The 25,543-nt window shown below is 41.6% G+C and overlaps 1 protein-coding gene across 3 annotated transcripts in view; it reads left to right on the forward strand.

Moving 5' to 3' along the window:
• Nucleotides 1–9,703: 9,703 nt before the first annotated feature.
• The window catches only part of galnt16 (UDP-N-acetyl-alpha-D-galactosamine:polypeptide N-acetylgalactosaminyltransferase 16), an 82,309-nt gene continuing 66,469 nt past the window's right edge, over nucleotides 9,704–25,543 (forward strand). The window contains exons 1-2 of one of the 3 annotated variants that reach the window (XR_010908102.1): nucleotides 9,704–10,083; nucleotides 23,899–24,080. Coding sequence is in view for 2 of the 3 variants with exons in the window: in XM_067456206.1 (XP_067312307.1) it covers nucleotides 9,892–10,083; nucleotides 23,899–24,080 (374 nt within the window). In the remaining variant the exon portion in view is untranslated. The remainder of the gene's footprint in view (nucleotides 10,084–23,898; nucleotides 24,081–25,543) is intronic. The other 2 variants (XM_067456206.1, XM_067456207.1) reach the window with 2 other exon arrangements.

Below are 25,543 nucleotides of genomic sequence, written 5' to 3' on the forward strand. Positions count from 1 at the left end.
AGACTTCGCGAAACCACGCCCCTCCTGCCACATACCCCCACCGCCCGACTCAGGCCGGGGAGCCTAAGCGTTTCATCTTGGGACTGTTCCAGGGGAAAGTCATCGCGATCTGTGAGAGGAGCCATCTCCAGACCACTCGGTTCCCCTGAAACAGCTTCCCGAGGTCCCGAATCCACCTCTCCCAACTGAGCGACCGCCTCCCTCCGCTGCATATCCTTCCCCCAAGAGGCATCCGCACATAACTGCCCTAATAATTTATGGAATGCTTGCCAATTGGTTCCCAGAATCAACGGATGCTGGAGATGCGGGTTAACTGCACCCTCCACACTATGCTTTTGTCCCCGAAATTGAATATCGACCGGCACTAAAGGATACTTCACCACTTCCCCGTGTACACACCTCACCGTAACCGTGCGGCTGTTACCCAATGCCTTGGGCTGTATCAGGCTTTGGTGGATGGAGGTCTGGTTACAACCTGAATCCACCAAAGCCTGATAAGTACCCCCCTTGATACTCCCAGGTATTAGGTACAATCCAGCTTGATCGAGGGCAGCTTGCGGCGCGTCGGGGACCCGGACCAGCGTGCCCACCTCCATTATGGGGCACTGATCAATGAAATGTCCCGGATCCCCACAGCGCCAACAAGCTGGCCCAGGCCTCACCGCCGCCCTAGTGGCTGGAAGCAGGTCAACAGATTGGCGTGGAGAGAGGGCGGGATTGGAGGGAGAAGAGACAGTGTCCGCCGCTGTCGCCCCTCCCCTCGGTGCCGGGCGGGGAGGTGGCTGAGGCTCCCCAGATCCGCCCGTCCACCATCTTGGGGCCGGTTTGGGCGGCACTCCCCCGCGAGACCTGGGAAAAGGGATAGGGCGAGAGAGAGGGGGATTGGTAGCAGGAGAGAGAGAGAGAGAAGCAGATGGTAAGTGTTCGCCGACCCCGAGGCACGCCACCAGCTGATCCTCCGCCAATTGGATGGCCTGGTTCAGCGACATCGGGCGGTGGCATTGGACCCATTGCGCGGTCTGTTTGGTAAGCCGCGCGACGAACTGCTCCAGTACCACTCGATCTATGATGCCATCGACGTCGCTTCCACCTGCCATCAGCCACTTGCAGCAGGAGTCCCGGAGCTGGTGCGCGAAGGGCCGGCCGGAGTCGTCGAGGGTCAGGGTCCGGAACCGCTGTCGATGTTGTTCCAGACTCCAGCCGACCCGCTGTAGAATGGCGCGTTTTAGGTCTTCATAGACCAGGAGATTCCGGACTGGCAGTTGGTGGGCGGCTACCTGCGCCTCCCCGGACAGCAATGGCAGGAGCCGCATAGGCCAGTCCGAGCAGGGCCATCCCCTGGACTCGGCGGACCTCTCGAAGAGGTCGATGAATGCCTCCGGGTCATCCTCGGGCCCCATCTTCGAGAGCTGGAACAGGGTCGCCGAGTCGGATGTAGCGGGGGGGGGGGGGGGGGGGGTGGCCCGAATCTCCCGGTCGATCTATCTCCGGAACAGCTCCCGGTCTTCATGCTGAGTGCGAAGGAGGACTTCAAAGCGCTTTTCGTGGTCCTCCCTCACGGCCAGCAGGTTTTGGTGTTGTTCCTGGTGAAGACCGGCGAGCGACTAGACGATGTCCGCAAATGGCGTCTTCGGCGGGGTCTGCATGGCGGCTGCGATCTTCTTCCTTCCCGGGTTTCGGCACCAGTGTAACGAACGTTCGTGGGGATGTGAAGGAAGAAGACGGGGTCGGCTTTGACTGGGACTCGCTCTCTTTATTCAGTCTTGTTCAAAAACAAATAACAGTCACACATATGTGTGTGTGTGTGCAAAACTCAGTTTCTCCACGATATGGATCGCTCCTTCTCTATTCGACTTTCTTTCTCAGTTTCTCTCAGTTTCTCTGCTGTGCACGCGAAGTCCCAGTCCAGGTCTCTCTCTCTCTCTCTCTGTTCTGCTGGGGTTTAAATGCTGTCTCTCCATGCCAATTACTGCAAACAGACACAGGTGTTAGTGATCTGCACTTGACCTACTTACTCACCGCTCGGCTCCGCCTCCTCTCTCCCGCTACAGACCTCGCGAAACCACGCCCCTCCTGCCACAGTGTAACCTTCAGAGGCGTAACCTGCAGAGACATAACCTTCAGAGGTGTAACCTTCAGAGGCGTAACCTGCAGGTGTAACCTGCAGAGGTGTAACCTGCAGAGGTGTAACCTTTAGAGGTGTAACCTGCAGAGGTGTAACCTTCAGAGGTGTAACTTACAGAAGCGTAACCTGCAGAGGTGTAACCTTCAGAGGCGTAAGCTGCAGAGGCGTAACTTTCAGAGGTGTAACCTTCAGAGGCGTAACCTGCAGAGGTGTAACCTGCAGAGGTGTAGCCTTTAGAGGTGTAACCTTCAGAGGTGTAACCTTTAGAGGTGTAACTTTCAGAGGGTTAACCTGGAGAGGTGTAACCTTCAAAGGTGTAACCTTAAGAGGCGTAACCTTTAGAGGTGTAACCTGCAGAGGTGTAACCTTCAGGGGTTAACCTTCAGAGGCGTAACCTTCAGAGGCGTAACCTTCAGAGGTGTAACAATCAGAGGTGTAACCTTCATACCCCTTTTCCACCAGAATGAACCTGGTGCTAGTTCGGAGGCAGTGCTAGTGTCAGTTCTAAGTTGGTTTGACTTGAGAGCCTTCTAAGAACCGTTTGCTTTTCCACATGCTAAGAGCCACAACAGAGCCAGGTCTTACATCATACCAGAGTCCTGCACAGGTCCATCCCAGACCTGTTAATATTTGCCTGTTACCCGATCCGTGCCCGCAATAAATCACACATGCTAAAATCATTCCAATTAAAATGTTTTTTATTTTTTTATCTTGCATCTCTCTCAACATCACAACAGCGTCATGAATGGGCTAAAGAAACAGGCTTAAGTGCCTTTATAGACTCGTTGTCAACAATTTTATATATTTCACTCACCAATTTTCTTTTTACTTCATCCATTGCTAATCCTGCAATGCTCGCTCCATCTGGGCTACGAAAGGCATCAACAAAAGTCGCAGTGGTGGTGACTTGATGGATTAAATGGCATATCGTTGTTGCGTGTATGTGTAATGGTAAATTGGACATAGAAATTGTAATACAGTATGTTTGGGGGGAAGAAGGACGACCGGATCGTTTTTCGAGAACCAGCGAACATTTAAAAGACTTAACCAAATAAAGCAAAAGTAACGCTGCCCCTCATGGACATCTGCCATGCACACACATAAAACATAAACACAACTCAACGTAAAATCCAGGTCTGGTGATCTCTCATCCTTATATGCCACCGAGCTCCCTCATGAGAGGATTTGAGACCGGTGTGGCTCAGGTGAGTCAAATTTGTCACAGATGACAAATTTTGCACATATTTTTCTTCCGCGCTTCTACCCGCCCGCACGGAATTAATTATCCGCCTGCACCCCCGCCCATGTATTTTATAAATGTCACAATCCACCCGTTTTAGCCACTTTTATGCCCGCGGGTACCCAACTCGTTGCAGGACTCTACTGCTAACGAGGCAGCGGGAATCACTAACATACACACACACACAATTTCCAGGCATGTTCTATCTAATGCATCGACGCTGCGCAGACCAACCCACATATGATATCCAAATACTGCGCGAGCGATTCAAAAGCATAAAGAGTCGTTTGCTCTCGTTGTTACTTTGATGTCATTAGGCGATGTCACAGCGCAGATGCATCTCGAACGAGCCTTCCATCAACAATGCTAAACGTTGCGTTACTATGGATTCGACATCGTAAATCATTAGCATCAAAACACAGTGAATCCAACGCATTTCGCAGTAATTTGTATAGACGGTGATTAGAAACGAGCAGCAGCTATTAGCTCCATTGGCTGGTATTTAAAAAATGGCGGATCTCAAGTTTGTGTTCATCTTGCTGACCATGCCCCCAGCGCCTGACGTAAGCGGTTTACTTCTAGCCCAGCAATGTTTTGGTGCTATTTAAGAACCTCTTTTCCTGGCTCGGAGCTGGTGCTTTGGCTGTGGAAACACAAAGAACCGATTTGAAACTAGGCTCTGGCTCTGAACTAGCACCAGCGCTGCCTTGGTGGAAAAGGGGTATCAGAGGTGTAACCTGCAGAGGTGTAGCAATCAGAGGTGTAACCTTCAGAGGTGTAACCCAGAGTGTAATCTGATGTTCTTTATGCTGCTAATGAAGAAAACAGCAGGACTACTGCAAGAAACACGTTTGAGCTTTTGCTGGAAATAACTTTGGCATGTCTTATCTCTAGAATAGAATAGAATAGAATAGAATAGAATAGAATAGAATAGAATAGAATAGAATAGAATAGAATAGAATAGAATTGTCACATGCCTGTCTTGTCTTGTGTGCACTCACCACCTGTCCTCACTGAGAGTATTCTGCGGTTCTGAGTCCTCCAACTACTCCACCAGGAGGGCGAGGAGGTCAGGAAGTTTGCAAGGACAGCCAAGGGGCTGAAGCTCAGTGACTCTCTGCTCAAGGACCTTTTTAATTATGCTCTAGATGAGCCCATGGAGTGGGGGCTCAGGAGGGCATATGATGGATGCACCTTTGAGGCGATGGTGGAGGCTATTGCCCGCCAGCAGGACAGAGCCGTCAGGGAGACAGGCCCTGCCCTGGCGGTCCCAAGATCTGTTGTCCACGCTCCAGTGGCCCCGAGGCAGAGGATGAGAAAGGCTTCCTCCATGCCCACTCCGGTGGATCGTGTTCCGGTGGTCCTAGTGCCGGTGGATCGGTTCCGGTGAATCGTGTTCCGTTGGATCGTGTTCCGGTGGTGCCAGCGCCGGTGGTCCCAGTGCCGGTGGATCGTGTTACAGTGGACTTCGTGCCGGTGGACTCTGTTCCGGTGGACACTGCCGGACCGGAGAAGTTTCCCCGGCGCCCTGCCCTGCCTGCGCCGTTGAGGCACCCTGCCCTGCCTGCGCCGCCATGTCTGCGCCGCCCTGCTCTGCCTGCGCCGTTGAGGCACCCTGCCCTGCCCTGCCTGCACTGCCCTGCCTGCACCGCCCTGCCTGCACCACCCTGCTCTGCCCGCGCCATCGAGGCGCACTGATCTGCCCACGCCACCCTGGCCGTCTGGCCTCGGTGGGCCATCCTGGCCGCTTGAACTTTGTGGGCCACCATGGCCTCCTGAACCTTTTAATTTTCCCCGTTCCTCCCTTATTTACCCCTCCCTTGTCTGTTCTTTCCTTGTCTGTTCTTCCTGTCCCACCCTGGTCTGTCCCTCCCGTCCTGCCCTGGCCTGTACCTCCCATCCCGCCCTGGTCCGTCCCTCCCGTCCCACCTAGGTCTGTCCCCCCCATCCCACCTTGGTTCGTCCCTCCCATCCCGCCTTGGTCTGTCCCTCCTGTCCCGCCTTGGTCCGTCCCTCCCATCCCGCCCTGGTCTGTCCCTCCCGTCCCGCCTTGGTCTGTCCCTCCCGTCCCGCCTTGGTCTGTCCCTCCCGTCCTGCCTTGGTCTGTCCCTCCCGCCCACGCCTTGGTCCGTTCCCCCCGTCCTGCCTTGGTCCGTCCCGCCTTGGTCCGTCCCTCCCGTCCCGCCTTGGTCCGTCCCTCCCGTCCTGCCTTGGTCTGTCCCTCCCGTTCAGCCTTGGTCCGTCTCTCCCGTCCTGCCTTGGTCTGTCCCTCCCGTCCCGCCTTGGTCCGTCCCGCCTTGGTCCGTCCCTCCCTGGTCCGTCCCTTCCGTCCCTAGAGGAGCGTCTGGTAGACGCTCCTTAAGGAGGGGGTAGTGTCAGAATGCCTGTCCTGTCTTGTGTGCACATGTGGGTTTTGTTATTTTGAGCATGTGCTCCTGTCATTGTCTGATCCCTCCCCCTTGTTATCTGATTAGTGTTTGATTTCTCCCACCTGTTCCCTCTTGATTTCTTCCTTTTATAGCTCCCTGTGTTTGTCAGTCTTTGTCAGATCTTTGTACTGTCTATGTCTCCCGGTTCCCTGTGTTGGTATGGTTTCAGTTTATCTATTTCAAGTTAATGTTTTCCCCCTCATGGGTTTTGTTTTGTGTTTATGTTTTATTTTTTTGTCAATAAATGATCATTTTCTGCACTTGAGTCCTCTCACCTTAATTTCCTTTAAGTGTCACATGAATTGAATAGAATAGAATAGAATAGAATAGAATAGAATAGAATAGAATAGAATAGAATAGAATAGAATAGAATAGAATAGAATAGAAAATCGAAGGAATATGAACACACTGTTGCTATTGCATTTTATAATGCAACAGCCAATTTAATCTGTGGGGGTTAAATAATATGAATATATGTACCCCGTATAGAAATGCATATTAATGACATCAAAAAACTTATATTATACCATAAATATACTTGTTATACTTAACAAGGCTTATATAAAGCCGTTCAGGGCTTCTGTACAATACTGTTCAAATGTTTGAGGTCGGTAAAATGTCTAATGTTTCTGAAAAAGTAGTCTTCTGCTTACTGAGGCTGCATTTCTGTGATCACAAATACAGAAACACCGTAATATCGTGAAATATTGTTACAATTTAAAATAACTTCTAATTTTTAGCATCGTTACTCCAGTCTTCAGTGTCATATGATCCTTCAGAAATCATTCTATGATGATTTGCAGCTTTCAAAATGTTTTTTGAATATTATCAGTGTTTTATATTTTTGTGGAAACTGATTTGTTTCAGGATTCTTTGATCAATTGGAAGTTTTGATCAATTCTTGCTAAATAAAGTACTTAATTTCGTTCACCTTCTGGGGCTTCTTGTGCTTTTTTCAGTTGCTTATAAACATATTAAAATGGCATTTGTATCAAACTTAATGTATCAAATATAGATACACAGACTGCAGTGGCTAGTTTTTAGTCAGTCTCAAAATCAGTCCTGCTTTAAGAAAAAAAAACGAACAAATAATTGTATAAAACTGTATTCTAATTTAATTCATTTTATTGCTTTATTATATATAGACTATATGAGAAATAAGTTAATCAGACTGACTCTAAACACCGATTTCTAAACGAATCTGTCCCTCACTTTCAACCTTATGACCCATTTTGGCATAATTTTTGTTTTTCTTTTCATTTCATTAATTTTTTTAGATTTCACACAAAGTTTTGGCAAGAACCAAGTTATACAAATTGTGAATCTCATTTAAAATAAATAGAAAATAAAACAGCTTAACGTCCACTGCTATGATTGGATAACAGTTTTGCATATTTAATGAGTTTTGACTCCCCCGTCAGTACATGTGGGGAATTGTTTCGAAAATGAACCAAGAACACCTCAAATATAGATATTACAGCTTGTGACAGCCTGATAAATGATCCTCAATTAGGTTTATTTCTAATGTATCTGTTTTTTTTCCCTAATTTGTATTATAGTGTAACCGAAAACAATCTGTAACAATGCAATACTATTAGATATAAAAAACACATGTTTTACTCACATAAGTGTGTTGCACCATTCCTGTCGGATCCAAGGCTTCCACAGCTTTGTGTTTTGATCTCAATATGTCTGCAAATCCAGCATCAACCTGAGATTTGTTTACAAACGATTCCGCAGTGAAATGAACACGTCTTCCCCATGTGAGCTGGATCTTCATTAAAAATAAAGTTGAACCATACATTCCTAATATTAGGATCCAAAGGAAGCTTATTGCTCGGTAGCTCGATCCGTTTAGCTCCACGAGTCAGTGGTGGGGCTACAGAAACAGGCGGTTTTGACATATTCTGAGAACTCTCGTTTCTATAAAAGCTTTTCTTTGACTAACAAGTTTTCAGCTCTGAAACTTACAGGATATTCTTATATTACCATGACCTTTTATGTATCAAAAGCTCAAGGGAAAGTTTGAAAGTTTTGACACGCTTTCTGGAGAGCAGAGCTTTTATTCTGCCACAGACGAGTGCTTCCACTTCCGCTCATACTGTATGTATGTGTGGTAATGCAGTGCTATTTTATCATATTAGATACATTTAAGCGTGCTGAAAATAATGTTATGATGCTACTCTGTGTTCGCTGCATGGCTGCTATGAGACACTTAGAATATCATATTAATAAATGCTGGATTAGCTATGTTGCTAAATGGCATGCAATTAATTTTAAAACATATTGTACGATGGAGAAAATGCTGTATTACTGTACAATAATTTTCTGTCGATAAATGTATCCAAAAGTTGCTCACCTGTCTAATTAAACACATCATATATTAAAGTCTCTGGTGTTTCCATGGTTTCTACAAAATAAAACCTGAAATCGAGGGTAAAGCGGGTATGATGTCACTGATAGGTGACGCACGGATATAATCCGTGTCCTGATTAAAATCGCTGATTTCTCTGGATTTAAACATTCTTGGAAACACTTGTGACAATGTAAGTACACAAGTCAACAAAACAAATAACATTGTTCTAGAAATCAATATTGTAATACAAAAATCTTACACATTGTGCCTTTAATGTCATTTAAGTTTAAATGACTTAAACATCTAAGTTGATTGTACTTAAAAATTTAAGGCGACAACTTTTTGTACAGTAAAAATTGTGAATCTCATTTAAAAAAATAATGAAATAAAACTTTATGTTCAGTTTCACCTTCTGTGGGTGTCAGTCACTAGTATTTTCTGAATCCCTTTCACAGATCATTTGTAGAAAATGAATAAATGAACGAACTGTTTTAAGAGTTTAAATGTTTTTTTTATTTGTTTTTTTTTATTATTCAACATTATAAAACATTACAATATCAAAGCATTACATATAGACATGGAAACACACATACACACAAATAAAGATAAAAAGATACAGAGACAAAAAAAAAAAAAACTTACATCTTAAGAGGACAAGAAGGCTGAATATAGAGATACAGTTTTAATTGCTTTGGGATTAACAGAGCTTTGGATAGTTCCCATATACTTCTCTAGATCATCTTTGAATAGAGAAAAGAGAGGTTTAGAGCCAGAACATTTTTGTTTATGTATATGGAATTTAGCTAGTAAGAAAATCAAATTATTGATGTAATATTTCCCTATGCTCTCTTTTGAGTAGTCAAACAAACCAAAGAAAACGTCTTTAAAACAGAAAGAAAAGTCACTCACAAAATAAGATTGAATAAACATTAACAAATCTGACCAAAATTTCTCTGTGTGGGTACATTGCCAAAACAAGTGAATGACATCTTCCTCAAGAGTGACAGAAACTGCAATCCACTTCAATGTCGGATTGATGTTTACTAAGATTGACTTTGGTTGGGTAACATTTGTGAATTAGTTTATATGTTATTTCTTTTACTTTATTAGTAGGCTAAGCAGATACTTATGAGACAAAGACCATACTTTCTCCCACTGTAAATTCTCTACAATATTTTTCCAGTATGGCATTAGGGCTACATAAGGAATTGTTATTATCGCTCTCTGGAAGAGAGCTCTGATTTTATAATTCTTGTTTTGTTGCTCTACAGAGAAGCATACATTTCCGACCATTGTGTCAGTTAGGCTTAAAGTGTAAGTACATGGCCATGGAAATGGAGAACCTTGCAGAAGAAAACTCACAGAGGGAATAGCATTGGAGACAACAGCATATTCAGTAGCAGTTTAAATGTTAATGGGCAATTTATAATAGGCCTTTGTTTACATATGACAAAAAACACTTTTGTTTGTTTGTTTCTTTTTTTAATAAAATATTTTAAACAACTCTCATCTGAAAGTCACTACGCTTGGCACACGTGATGTGATCTGTGAGGCGAGGCGGGCTCTAGGACCTGCGCGAAACCCGCCGGGGATCCGCTCGATCAGCGCAGCTCTAGTCTGGAAAGGCTGTTCACTGCGCACGGCTTCATCATCATCATCCTCATCGCCGACAACACACACACACACACACACACACACACACACACACACGGAGCGGGTCGCCAAGCGCTCGGAGCCGCTCATGATGCGCAGGATTCGGGCCAACGCCATCCTCATCCTCACCGTGGCCTGGATCCTCGGCACCTTCTATTACCTGTGGCAGGACAGCAAACCATCCTCCTCTTCCTCATCCTCCTCATCGGGCTCCCAGCTGAAGAACCTCGGGCAGAAATCCTCCTCCGGCAGGCTGGAGGAGCGCACTCTTCCTCTGATCGTGAGTAACGGTGGTGGTGAAGATGATGATGAGCACATTTAACATCACTGCTGCAATGCACGCGTTTATGTATGCTGACATGCCCAGCAGCTTTCACTGCTGATATATGGAGCCAGTGTGTGTGTGTGTGTGTGTGTGTGTGTGGATCTCAGTCTGATGTCAGGTGCATAAGAGGCTTTTCCTTAAGCCAGCTGCAGGTGTGTGTGTGTGTTTGCAGATCCATGCTGCTTTTGTTAGGATTTAATCTACTACAAACTATGCAATAACACACTGTGTCATCAGTAATCCAATCATTTGTAGCCTATACTGGTTTCATTGGATTTTTTATTATAATTCGGAACTAGTCCCAACAGATTCTGATTAGAATGTTCTTAGAATTAGAATGTAGAATGTTCGGTACCACTTTAGAAAACTGTTCCATCATTCATGGCATGCATAACTACACAAGAACAACTGAGTAATACACTATTAACACTCTAATTTACACTCCTCCCAGATGACTAAGAACTATATACAGATTCATTAGTGTTAACATAAATAATGCATAATGTATATTTTTTGGGGGGCAACCCACTACTGGGGTATTACCAAATCTTTAAAAAAAATTACTAATTATTTGGATCAGTATTATGAAGTGAAAAACATTATAACTCCCTAATATTGAAGTCATTGTAAGCTTTTGAGGTTTTTGTTAGTTTTTGGAAAAACACGAGTCATTTTTAGGGTTTTTATGATCTTCACTGTAGAATACTGATCCAAATAATTAGTAATTACTTCTAAAGGATTTTGTAAGACTTCATTAATATTGGGTTACTATGACCAAATTTAGAATTAATTATAGCCTAAATGAAGCATTATTCATGTTAATTATGAACTTGAATACAGTAGTTCTTAGAAGTCCTCTGAAAAAAATAGTATTACTGATTAGCTAATAGTGAGCCACCACATTCAACTGAGCACTATTACTCACTCATTTCTTAATCAGGGCTTCTTGTTAGGAAATAGTAGTTACTAGAGTGTTAATAGTGCATTAATCATTTGTTCCTGTGTAGTTATTCATTATTAATGGATCAGTTGGGTTCTTTAACGTCCATAGAACCTGTCAAATGCCTTTCAAGAGTTCTTTATAATGGAAAAACGTTATTTATTAAGAAAAAAATGGTTCTTTTTAGAACTATCTGCTGAAAGGTTCTGGTTCCTCTGTGGCATCGCTGTGAAAACCCTTTTTGGAATCTTAATTTTTTTAAATCTACATTCCAACATTCCAAATGCGTGATATTTTAGAATTTATAATAGTACTGTAATATAGTAGTTCCAGTTTTACTGAGAGGAAATGTTAAAACTTGATTTTATAGAAAATATAGGATTTAAATAACCCGAATGATCATACAAGCGGTGTTCTGCTTCTGTAGATACATTTTTAAACTGATATTTATGCCGACATGAAGTGAAAATGACAAACCGCGGATGATTCAGTCAGATGTTGACAGGCGACCTGAGTCATGTGTACTGTAGGACAGCTGTTTGCTGTTTGTTTAGCTCTTCTCACAGTTTGACTCCACATTCATCAGGTCGAGGTTCTCACATTCCACTTCTCAGTTCTCAGTCGGCTGGCTTCCATAAAGAACCCGGGCAGAAGGATCAGAGAATCGAGGATTCGATCGCACAATGTTTACATTTTTTTATGAACATCTGCATGCATGTGAAAAATGCAGATGCTTTAAACTAGATGGGAGAATCCTGCATCCTTGAATTGTGTCCCGTAGCTCCATGGCAACAGAGCATCAGTCTCCAAACCGCAGGCGACACGTGTGTGACAATGAGTGTTGGAAAAAACAGATACATGTGTGTTTACCTGCACGAATACCTGGAAATGAGTTCTGAACACTCTCTGTACTAAAACCTTTTATTCTCAGGCCTTGCTAGAAAATATGATACATTTATGTATATACTTAACATATTTGACCAGTGGTTTCATAATAATTACAGATCATTTTTAGGCAATATTTAGTTGAATTGCTCTATATTCAAAGCCAACATTTAGTGAGTTGTCAGTATAATGCTGATATACAGTATATTTATGATATTACATGAAACATACGTCTAAAGAAAGCTTGAAATCGCTAGATTTAAATCAAATAATTCACATTTTATAGTGAATTGTGGAGCTCACTGCATAGAGCGGAATATCTAGCGGAGCGTCACGCAACTGTGCCCCGCTCACATGCTCTGATGAAAAAGGTGGTCAGTATCCTAAGCGTGACGGGTAGAGCGCAGCAGCCGTGTGATTTTCAAATCTGAAACCAGTGCTTTTCATTTGAAATGTGAGTGTCACAATATTCTGCGGAGTCACTTTGTCGCCAGGGGCCCGTTTGCAATGTGGGCATGGGCCCGTGTGCGCTGCGGGGCCCCCTGCCGCACGGGCCCCAGTAGTTACGCCCCTGGGTGTGTGTCACATAGTCAGGACATTCACTTGTTGCCCTTGAATTAATTAAAAGCATTTGCGTGAATTAGAGGGTGATCATAATGTAATGCTAGGATGAGAGAAAAACGGATGTCATTTTATATTCCTCCATCGTTTTTAATTTGATCATGCTTTTTTGCAAGGCTTCATGGGATTGTAGTTCTTTCCCTCACTGGCGCCGTTAAGCACACAGTCTTTTTGTCTGATTTTCAAATACTTTTTTGCTTAAATTCAAAGTTTGTAATGCTGATTTAGCTCATAGATGGCTGGTTAAGAGAAATGAATGGGTGGTCAAACTTTCGGAACCAGCGAGGCTGAAAAAGTGCATGCTCTGTTGCTTGGTATTTGTTTGTGAAATTCACTACACTGTAAAAAAAATTGTTGGTTTTTGTTGGTTGACCTTAAAAAAGTAAGTAACCTGATTGCCTTTCAATTTTGATACAAGTCATGTTGATACAATGAAGGAAATTTGTTTAAGGGGGGGTGAAATGCTGTTTCATGCATACTGAGCTTTTTACACTGTTAAAGACTTGGGATTCCCATCCTAAACATAGACAAAGTTTCAAAAACTAATGTTAGACGTTTGATGGGGTATTTCTGTGTTAAAAATACTCCTTCCGGTTTCTCACAAGTTTCGGAGAGTTTTTTTCGAGTATGGCTCGGCTTGACGTCGATAGAGCGGAAGGTCCTTGTATGGGCCGTACGGGCTCTTCTCCCGGTAGGGTGCGCGCGCGCGTGACTAGAGCGAGAGAGGAAATGCACGCCCATAAACACTCTCTCAGGTGCAGATCCAGTCATGACGCGCAACACTTCTGTCACGCCGCGCTCCACTTTATTCCTATGGGTGACGTCGAGCCACTTCAACGCTTCAGCACAGCATTCCGGGAAGGCAGTGTGCATTTGAACCGATTTGAACGCAGAAACGACGGGAAGCTTCACAACATCGCTTCAGTCGTGTCGCAAAAGTGGATCTCCGCGGTCACTGCTGTCAGGACTTCACGAAATCAACAAGAAGTGTGTTTTTGACGGAGCGGTCCCAGCGATAAAGGTTCACGGTCGTGCTTTGGAAGCAGGCGGTGAGTTAAACTGCTTCAAATGTCTGTTGTTGGCTATCATCGCGTGAGTAAACATCAGTAAACGACACGATCGTATAACGTTACAGTTAATTTATCAATGGAGCATGCGATGTATGGTGTGTGTTTAAACATTTGTTTAGCTGACCAATATGTCAGTTTGTTTATTGTAAAACCACCCAAACATAAAACTAGTCTAGGGGAAGTTCACACAAAGCGTGCTTCGTCATTCAAATGCGCTAACGGTTACTCCATTGCTGTTCTCTGTTTAACGTTACACTATCTGACGTGCAAAACCGTTTTGCTTGCTACTGTTAAGGTTTAGTCGCATACGATAGTCCATAAACCGAATCATGTCCTCATAAACTGCGAGTAAAGACACACAAATGTTGACAGGCCACTAAATACAGTCCATACCACAGAGACGGACGTCCTGCTGCTGCTGTTTCTCCTGTTCAATTTATTTCAGCCTCCGGATATGATTCTGGATCATATCTGTATTAGTTGAATCTGATTGATAGCCATGGTTTATTAGGGTAACGTTTTCTTTTCCACGCATGACGATGTCAGCTTTCAGACGCTCTCGCACAGTAGCTGCGCGCTCGTCATTCTTTAGCTCCGCCCACACGATACGCATCCAGGCGCTTGGTTTTTTCCGGAAAGACTGTAAATTCCATATTTCTTTTATAAATATAATAAAACTAAAGACTTTGATTTGATTGACGTGAGATTGACTGAAACTGTTTCACCCCCCTTTAATAAATAGAAACTCAAAATATTATTTTTTATCTGAACCACATAAAAAATGTGATAAATCATGAAAATAGCACTATTTGGCATGTTTCACTGCATCATCAGAAATAAAACACACACAATTACCCAAAATGCTTACAAAATCTTTTAATAATATTTTAAGAAAGGTTGTCAACTCTCAAAAAAATGTTCATTGTATTAACTCAAAATTTTAAGGCAACCAGGTAACACCAGTGTAGGCTGGCGGTAGATTTTATGACCCGACTCTAAAAAGAGCTAATGCAGATTAAAAGATTCATCTGTCACTAGACTCATAATACAGATATGAGTCTATTATTAATCACAATTGAGCAGCGGTGGCCTTGTCCTCATAAAACCCCATTAGCTGAGCGCTGTGAAGGGACAGTAACTCGAGAGTAATCCCGCTCTCCGTTAGTCTGCTTTGATATCTGATCTACCTCTGCCTGTAAAATAAGATGAAATGATTGTGCACTCTGTCTTTTCACTCTATTAATGACAGAAGTGCATTTACAAGTCCTGAAAGAAAAGGATAGCCCGTGGAGATCAATTGGGTACTTTATCACAGTTATAAGCAGTAATTCAAGCTGATTTTAAATGGACAGTGTCTCCAGAGCATTGTTGCACAACGCATACTCGCCCTGAGCCAGTGGCGGATCCTCCTGTGCTGAGGGCTTTTTGCAGTGCATCAATCTCGGCTAATGTCCTTTTATGAGGGGAACGAATGCTGAAATATCAGTGCAAACATCTCTCTCAGCCTCTATTGTGTTGCGTTTAGGAAGAGTAACAGATGCACTTCTCATACTACAGTGAATTTAATAGATGTTCCTTTTATGCAAAGCGGAGTGTTTGTTTAGTGAGCAATATTTGCTTTCGCAAGCTTTTCCCCGGCATCATTTGCATGTTACTCCCAAGCACGAACTGATTATATTAGTGCAGTCCTGCTAATGGCCAGGTTTGGTTTTGTTGTACTTGTCCATTTGATATATACAGCTTGGACACACACAACACAAACCAGATGTCTCCTATCATGATTGATACTGCGTAGACTAAAGGGATTGAAGCAATTACACTGTTAAAAAAAGAAAAGTTGACATAACTTAAAATTGAAAGGCAACTTGCTGCACGGCGTTTTTGAGTTCACTCAACGTTTACACGAAGTAGTTCACTGAACTCCATTAACTGAGTGAGGTCGAATGTCTCCCAGTTTAAGATCTTTTGTTCAGCTGACTGAGCTTTTAGAGTTTTTTTGATTTTGTGTTGATTTTTTTTGTATTTTTTTATGTCACCATCATGGTGATTAGTGTTTTCTTTAGTTGGGCATTTTGACGACTTTTTAATGTTACACTGTAAAAAATTATTTACAAAAAAGTTACCTGGAACATTTTTTGAGATTCGACAACCTTTATTAAAATTTTAATAAAAGATTTTGTAAGCATATTGGGTAATTGTGTGTGTTTTATTTCTGATGACGCAGTGAAACATGCCAAATAGTGCTATTTTCATGATTTATCACATTTTTCATTTGGTTCAGACACAATAATATTTTGAGTTTCTATTTATTAAACAAATTCCCTTCATTGTATCAACTCAAATTTTTTAATTTCAATAAACTCAAAATTTTAAGGCAACCAGGTTACTTACTTTTTTAAGTTAAACGGCTGCTGTATAAGAATTGAATCATTGCGTAGTTGTTTAATTCACTGATTGTATGACTGAGTTTAATATGAGCAATATTAATATGCATTAGTAAACTATTAACTTAGTTTTATTATGATGCTAGAAAAAAATCCAGCACGGTTAAAATCAGAAAAGCTGAATAAGGTTTAAAACCGACTGCACATTAAGCACTTTGACCTCATGTGAGATTTACTCTCACAGACATCAAGAATCAGCCTATGAATCTCAACAATGGTGACATGATTTATGCCGCAATGCATGCTGGGAGCCGTGGATGAGTTTTGAATGATGCACCCAGAATGCATTGTTAACTTGTTGCAACTTGTATGCTTGTTAACTTACAATTACAAATCAAATTTAGAATGAATACTAAGCAACTTCTTTTCACTGGTTAAGACAACTTTTTTAGTATTTTAGTATTTTTATTGTCCGTTCTCCTCACGTTTACGTTCTGTTCATGTTCTTTGTCTTGTGTTTTCTTTTGAGTTTAGTTGAATAAACCTTTACACTGCTGCATTTAGATCCATTCTCATCACTGGTATTGCAGCCGACTGTGACACCAGAAGAAAGTTCTGCAGTAGTTCCTGTGCTCTTACCTGAATGACAGAGAAAGTGTGTGTGTGTGCTGAAGCTGTGGGGATATGGCCAACCGCAGACGTGTTCAGTCATAGCCAGTGGCATATGCATCTCATTAACTCTGATCAGGCCTGCGAATGAGAAGAAGCACACGTTTACAGCAACCTGCAGAGGAACATGATGCTGTTTGAACAACTTATGAACAACTAAGCACAAGTGAACACATTGAAAACACATTCTACAAAATAACATTGTATGTCTGCAGCATGCAGAGATTTCTTTTAGTCTCATTGCCATGTGACTTCATTGTATTTGTTGTTGGGATTAAATAACGAATTACAGTTTTTCTGATTCAAATTACGATTGCGGTTTAACATTTTTAAGACTATATATCATTATGTCTACAAAATAAAGGTATTATTATTATTTATGGCTAAATAAAAAAAAATACATATTTAAGAAAAGTAATATAATAATAATTCTGTTTAATATGACTTTATATTCAATAATAATATTTATAATATGATATAATTATAATATAGTTATATATAATTTATTGAAAGGTGCACTATGTAGTATTTTTGCAGTAAAATATCCAAAAACCACTAGGCCGGTGTTATATATTTTGATTCAGTTGAGTTCTTACAATATCCCAAATGTTTCCAACTATTTGTAAATTGTGCGAAAATTGCTATTTTAACTAAGGAGCCGGAACGTCTGAGCATAGCGTCTGAGGGAGTCGCCTGTCAATGGCGTCATATCTGCGCTACCCTCGGTTTTATTCTGCAGAAGCGCTTTACTCTTAGCAGTGTGAACAGGTCACAGCAGCGCCGAGCGAACGCACAGAGTAACGTCATAACATCATTTTAAACACACTTAAATGTATCTAATATGATAAACAGAGCTGCATTACCTCATACTCATGACCGGAAACGCGGAAGTGCAGGCGCCCGGCGACTGTGTCCCGTCCCGTTATAATAAAAGTCCCGCTACTCGTGAGTCGTGTGTTTGTATAACAATCGCTCCAGCGGCCATGCTCAGCTCCTCAACACTCGGTCCTGCTCTGCTTCACTACAGTAACGTTAATAACCGCATCCATCAACATGATTTCTGCCCGAGTCCTATTTTCCACCGGCTGTGAGGTGAAGACCACATGTCACAAGATGCTGCGCTCACACTTGGCGTCATCAAACTACGCCTTTGTTTTGAATAGGCGCCCTCCAGTGGACGGAAAGTTGCATAGTGTACCTTTAAATAGTAATATTTCACTGTAAAAAAAACATGACTTCAACGTAATTTTGAATAATTATGCTGCCCTAATCTATGCTAAAAAAATCTAATAAATTAAATTGCAATGCTAAAGTGGAAGCAATATTACAGACATAACAATATAGCTTCTACCTAGACAAATTATACAACAGCCAGTGCTAAATCTCACACAACACACACACACACACACAAGGTCCGTTCATCAAACTGCAATAAATGCGTTGCATAAATCTGCAATAAATCTGTGTGGTTGTATGAATACAATATAAAATATGATTCTGTTTCTGACAGCAAATTTGCCAGATCTATTCAATTCACATTTATTTGCACTTTTCACAATACATATTGTTTCAAAGCAGCTTTGCAGAAAATGCATGTCTTATTTTATGATCTGCTATCAGATCTGTGTCCAAGTTATGGATTTTAATGTTAGCTAAACATGTATTAATTTTAGGTAGATACAATGAACTTGTTGAAGTAATTATTACAAGTTGTAGAGAAAAAGAGAAAATGTAGCATTGGTGCATGTTGATCAGAATTGCCGTCATCTGTAGTCCTCGCTGGGGAGTCTCTACCTGCAGGATGGGACAGAAAACCAAATGGAAAATAATTAGCTAGATAAATAATTAAAGTAAATGGATAAATAATTAAGTGGATTGTGTGGCGATAGAAGATCAGTTAAATATACAGGAGCTAAACCATTTAGGCCCTTATAGGTCAGTAGCAATACTCTGTAATCGATAAGGAACTTAACAGGAAAACAGTGAAGAGATGATAAAATTGGTGTTATGTGCTCATATTTTATTGACCTGGTAAGATCTCCAGCAGCTGCATGAATAGAGCTGCAATGATTGTATGATGCTGTTCTCTTTATTTAAGCAATTCATCTTGAGTTAACACCATTATATTAGGTTTCTGGTTCAAATGTAATTGCTTCATGTTAAACTGACTTCAAACTTTTACTCTTTGACATAACTTGATGTTTTCATTTTGAAATAACATGTTTTAATCAAGTAACCCAATCAAACAGGACTTTCACTTCCCATCATGGTTTGCAAAGGGCCTGTATTCAGAGTAAATATATAAAGTGCAATTTTATGCATTTTTAACAAGATGAGAAAATGAAGAGATGTTGGTATTTAAACGTTTGTGTTATGTTAGTGTTTTTGGAGGTTACCATTATGATGAAGTGTAGAGATTGATCTGCTTATAACAATTAAAGCTGTTTTAATAATAATTAACAGCTACTTTGGGCATGCCACGGATGTAACAAAACCATCTTTTGGCTAGCCAGTAAGATAAAAAAAAAAAAATCTTGTTAGATAGTAATTTTGTAATTAAACTGGATTACTTGTTTTTTGTTCGATATTCATTTTAGAATAATTGAACTTAATAGTTTTGGACAAAATTAAGATTGCTAACCTAAATTTAATTAAATGGCCTTAAATTAACCTTATGTAAAAAAAAAAATGCTGTTTCATGCATACTGAGCTTTTTACACTGTTAAAGACTTGGATTCCCATCCTAAACATAGTCAAAGTTTCAAAAACTAATGTTGGACGTTTGATGGAGTATTTCTGTGTCAAAAATACTCCTTCCGGTTTCTCACAAGTTTCGGAGAGTTTTTTTCGAGTATGGCTCGGCTTGACGTTAATAGAGCGGAAGGTCCTTGTGTGGGCCGTACGGGCTCTTCTAGGGTGTGCGTGACTAGAGCGAGAGAGGAAATGCACGCCCATAAACACTCTCAGGTGCAGATCCAGTCATGACGCGAAACACTTCTGTCGCGCCGCGCTCCACTTTATTCCTATGGGTGACGTCGAGCGACTTCAACGCTTCAGCACAGCATTCCGGGAAGGCAGTGTGCATTTGAACCAATTTGAACGCAGAAATGACGGGAAGCTTCACAACATCGCGGATCTCCATGGTCAATGCTATCACAGGACTTCACCAAATCATACCAAAGAAGTGTGTTTTTGACGGAGTGGTCTCAGCGATAAAGGTTCACGGTCGTGCTTTGGAAACAGCCGGTGAGTTAAACTGCTTCAAATGTCTGTGCTGTTGGCTATCATCGCGTGAGTAAACATCAGTAAATGACACGATCAATGGAGCATGCGATCTATGGTGTGTGTCTAAATACATTTGTTTAGCTGACCACTATAGGTGTCAGTAAAACCACCCAAACATAAACCTAGCGTTCTCACGATCGCGTGCTTCGTCATTCAAATGCGCTAACGGTTACTCCATTGTTGTTCTCTGTTTAACGTTACACTAGTCTGACGTGCAAAACCGTTTTGCTTGCTGCTGCTAAGGTTTAGTCGCATACAATAGTCCATAAACCGAATCATGTCCTCATAAACTGAGAGTAAAGACACACAAATGTTGACAGGCCACTAAATACAGTCCATACCACAGAGACGGACGTCCTGCTGTTGCTGTTTCTCCTGTTCAATTTATTTCAGCCTCCGGATCTAATTCTGGATCATATATACTAGTTGAATCTGCGTAGCGTTTTCTTCTCCACGCTTGAGGACGTCACCACTTTGCGCTTGTCATTCTGTAGCTCCGCCCACACGATACGCCTCGAAGCGCTCGTTTTTTTCCGGAAAGACTCGGTACAGCCCATATTTCTTTTATAAATATAATAAAACTAAAGACTTTTCGGAGATATGAAGGATGCAATACTACTCTATAGGTACTCAAGATTGACGTGAGACTGAGTGTTTCACCCCCCCTAGAGGATGAAGTAACAGAACATCCTTTTAAGTGTAAAATTATATTCTAAGAGATTTTGGTCCAACAAGTTATATCTCAGTCTTATCTGAATTTAATAGGAAAAAAAAGACTGGTCATCCAATATTTTGTATATTTTCTTTTTAACACTCTCTGTCATCCTGGATAATTTAGAAATTTCATCTGGTCGTGATGAAATATAACTGAGTATCATCGGCATTATAGTAGAAACTTATGTTTTTGTATAATATTACCAAGTGGCAGGCAGCATGCATATATATATATATATATATATATATATATATATATATATATATATATATATATATATATATATATATATATATATATATATATATATATATATATATATATATATATATATATATATATATATATATATAAGCTATTGATCTAAGCTAACAGTGTGTGTTCACAGTGGGTTTATGAACAGGTTTGGAGTGCATCCAGAAGTGCCTGCTGCTCTTTCTGAAAGTGTGTATGGGATTTTCACCTCTTTTTTCACTTTCTTTAGAAATGAAAGGTGAGGTCGCTCTGAGCTAAGCCTCTCTCTACAGCGCCATATCTCCGTCTCACAGCTTGAGTCTGTTCTTCTTTTAGCTCCGTTTTTCTGGAACATGGTTTATGTTAGGGCAAGACACTAAAGGCAAACTTGTCGATTTTCATGCTCTAGTCATGCACTGTTTTAAAATTTTGAGCTATTTTGCTTCCATAACTTGTCTTTTTTCAGACTAGTGGCAAAAAAATACACATTTTGGTAACAGTTTCTTTTACAGTGTCCTTTATTTCATATTTGACATGTATTTATCATAGTAATAACAGCAAATTATGGATAATTACATGCAACTAACCTTCAACTAAACCCTATAGTAAGTACATGTAGTTCATTAATATTACTCAATTCTTAAATATATAATTACACTGCAACAATGACACCTTAAGTAAAGTGTAACCCACATTTTTTTCAGCGCTAGTTAGTTGATCTGAGACAATGTTTTTACAGTGCACTGAAGAAAAAAAAAACGATTTTGCGGTTTAGGTCCATTTCGCCTCTTCCCTGCATGAATAATGAATATGGTTGCATGTTTGGCCGTTTTCTAGGTTGGTTTTGTTGTAACATTATTGACTTATTCTACTGTAATGTCATGATGTGTTTGCTCCTCTACTTAAAATAATCTGTTCTTTTGCTCAGTTTTGCTCAGTGTGTTTAGGTGCGTGTGTGGAATTTGAATGTATTTAGTTTTGTGTCATGAGTATCATGTGATGAATGCCCGTGTGATTTACCACTGTAGTTTAAACAGCAAGCATAAATCAGAGAAAATAGTGAACAATGAAAAGCCACACTGCAAAAAAACCAAAAAACATCTTATTAAAAATTGTTCCCTGTTCTTTCAGTAAAATATCTAAAGCTTCTTAAATCAAAACAGATTTTGAGATATTTGTCACGTTGGGCTAGGCAGATAGAAATCTAGATCTGAATATCAGCTGTTTAATTTTATTAATACATAAAGAAGATAATCCAAAAAACTGGATTTGCAAGAGTGCAAAGATGTAACACCTTTGGCTTTCACTCAAAGTCACTACAGGACAATGGACAGAACTAAACTCAGGGTTTATGCCGCGTTCCAGGCAACCCGTAACCCGTGTTTTTCCCACCTTCAACCTGTGAAAGTGCACTGGAATGGCAATCATATCCATGACTTCCCACCCGTGAACTCGTACTAGATCGATGTACTCCCAATTTCGAGCTCTGATGTCACATAGCCTGCGAAACAACAATGGCAGCCCCTACAGATGCGGTGTTTATGAAAGTCGTTCATTAAAAACCAAATTGTTTATTAGCCAGAACCATTACAAGCCAGACCCACATCAAGATGTTTGGTCTGGAAACTCACCATTGACAGCTCAATCCGTGGGGCGGGATAAATGGTTGTCTTTCAAACTCCCTCTGCACGCGATAGGATAGCGCTACACCAACCGGAACAACGACGGTGAAGGGGAGCTCGCTGACTGATTAAACATTCACCGTATCCGGTCAGCTAAACTCTGAACACATCTTCCCTTTTTAAGAATGACTTCAGTGCCGTTCTTTGTTCTTTTCTCAGAGAAAAGCTTAACTCCAAGTCTTCCAGAGTCGCGGTCAAAGCTGATTCGAAAGACCGCCGCCGTTCGCCAGTTTCTGTGTTTACTAGAAGCACGCAAACGCAACTCGGCCGTCGTCATTATGGCCCCGCCCACCGACTCTATACACGATGTGATTGGCCCGGCAAGAGTTAGGAAAACAGCTCAGAAGGGTATTGAGAGTTGCTAGATGACACCCGCGGCAGATTAGATTTGCTGCTGCTAGGGTGCGTCTAGGCTATCATACTACAGTAATGTTAATAAATCTTTAATACATTAGCTCATCCATGAATACGATTTCTGCCCATGTCCCGTCTGACATGGGCAGCTGTAGAGGTGAAGACAACATCTCCCATGATTCTGCGAAATCAAGGCGTCATCAAGCTACGCCTTTGTTTTAAATAGTGACCGAATGAAGTCACTATTTAAAATAGCGATGAAATGTACATATTGTACCTTTAAGTCTTGCTTTTTGAAAAATGTATTAAAATGAAGTGAGATTAAATCTGCCTATAGGGTAAGATAACTTCTTGTTTTAAGCATAAACTTGCTAAATTTTGATATATTGTTCAGTAAACAAGAGTTAATATCTCATGTGATTTTGCTTCTCATGTAAATGAATCTTGATTTAAGAATATTTAGATATTCGTACTAGAAAACAAAACAAAAGATGAGATTTTTTTAGTTCTGTTGGCACAAGTTAGTCAAAATAGGCCGCTGCTAACATAATGGCAACCTGAGATTTTTATTCCAGTCAAGACATTTACTAATTCAACTCAAAAAAGCCATTTTTACAGTGTGGGGTTATAGGGGATTGTTCTAATCCCTAACACTAAGTTTGAGCTATAGCAACAGTGATACTTATAAAAGATTAATGACCCAGTAGTGAAGTTATTTGTTTATTATAGTATAACTATTTAATCTCTGTGACCAGTGTTGAAACATTTTTCAATTAGCAGCGTCCCTCAGCACACACTAATCCAGCATGTGTACTGTGTGTGTGTGTGTGTGTGTGTGTGTGTGTGTGTGTGTGTGTGTGTGTACTGTGTGTGTGTGTGTGTGTGTGTGTGTGTGTGTGTGTGTGTGTGTGTGTGTGTGTGTGTCTGTCAGGTGACTCGCGCACCAAAGGTCGAGCAGCAGGTTCAACTCTTGGGCTTGTTTGATGAAAAGGCTTTTCTATCGAGTAAGCAGCTGAAAGCAGGTGAGGATCCTTACAGAGAACATGCCTTCAACCTGCAGGAGAGCGACCGACTGGGGAGCGAACGCACCATCAGAGACACACGCCACTATCGGTAATATTGTCATTTGTTACATATTTTGGCTATTTAAACCCTTCTGTTATGTTAAAAGAGTGGGTAGAACTGTTGTGCTGGGGTCAAATAAACCCACAGTGGTTTCCATGCAATTTGCCAAAAATCAACACAATGAAAAAGAAAAGAAGACCTCTGGATATCATTATGAACTAATATTTTGTTGGTCCCCCTTTTGCGGCCAAAACGGCCCTGACCTGTCGAGGCTTGGACTCCACTAGATCCCTGAAGGTGTGCTGTGGTATCTGGCACCAAGATGTTAGCAGCAGATCATTTAAGTCCTGTAAGTTACACGGTGGGGCCTCCATGGATCGGACTTGTTTGTTCAGCACATCCCACAGATGCTCGATTGGATTGAGATCTGGGGAATTTAGAGGCCAAGTCAACACCTCAAACTCATTATTGTGCTCCTCAAACCATTCCTGAACCATTTGTGCTTTGTGTCAGGAGCATTATCCTGCTGGAAGAGCCACAGCCATTAGAATACCGTTTCCATGAAACTTGGGTGAACATGGTCTGCAGCAATGCTTAGGTAGGTGAAGCGTGTCAAAGTAACATCCACATGGATGGCAGGACCCAAGGTTTCCCAGCAAAACATTGCCCAAAGCATCACACTGCCTCCGCCGGCTCGCCTTCTTCCCATAGTGCATCCTGGGGCCATGTGTTCCCCAGGAAAGTGACGCACACAAACCCGGCCATCCACGTGATGTAAAAGAAAACGTGATTCATCAGACCAGACCACCTTCTTCCATTGCTCCGTGGTCCAGTTCTGATGCTCACGTGCCACTGTTGGTGCTTTCGGCGGGGTCAGGGGTCAGCATGGGCACCCTGACTGGTCTGTTGTTATGCCGCCCCATACACAACAAACTGAGATGCTCTGTGTATTCTGACACCTTTCTATCAGAACCAGCGTTAACTTCTTGAGCAATTTGAGCTTCAGTAGCTCATCTGTTTGATCGGACCACACGGGCCAGCCTTCGCTCCTCACGTGCATCAATGAGCCTTAGCCGCCCATGACCCTGTGGCCGGTTCTCCACTGTTCCTTCCTTGGAGCACTTTTGTTAGATACTGACCACTGCAGACCGGGAACAGCCCACAAGAGCTGCAGTTTTGGAGATGCTCTGACCCGGTCGTCTAGCCATCACAATCTGGCCCTTGTCAAACTCACTCAAATCCTTACGCTTGCCCATTTCTCCTGCTTCTAACACATCAACTTTGAGGACAAAATGTTCACTTGCTGCCTAATGCGCCGTGATAAAGAGATAATCTGTGTTAATCACTTCACCTGTCATAATGTTATGCCTGATCGTTGTATATATATATATATATATATATATATATATATATATATATATATATATATATATATATTGTCATGAATACTTGTTGTGCCTATTTGCCTAGGTGCAAATAACTACTAGTGAAATTCATGATAGTCTGGGAAA

The sequence above is a fragment of the Pseudorasbora parva genome, chromosome 10, assembly GCF_024679245.1.
Source record: "Pseudorasbora parva isolate DD20220531a chromosome 10, ASM2467924v1, whole genome shotgun sequence".
NCBI lineage: Eukaryota > Metazoa > Chordata > Actinopteri > Cypriniformes > Gobionidae > Pseudorasbora > Pseudorasbora parva.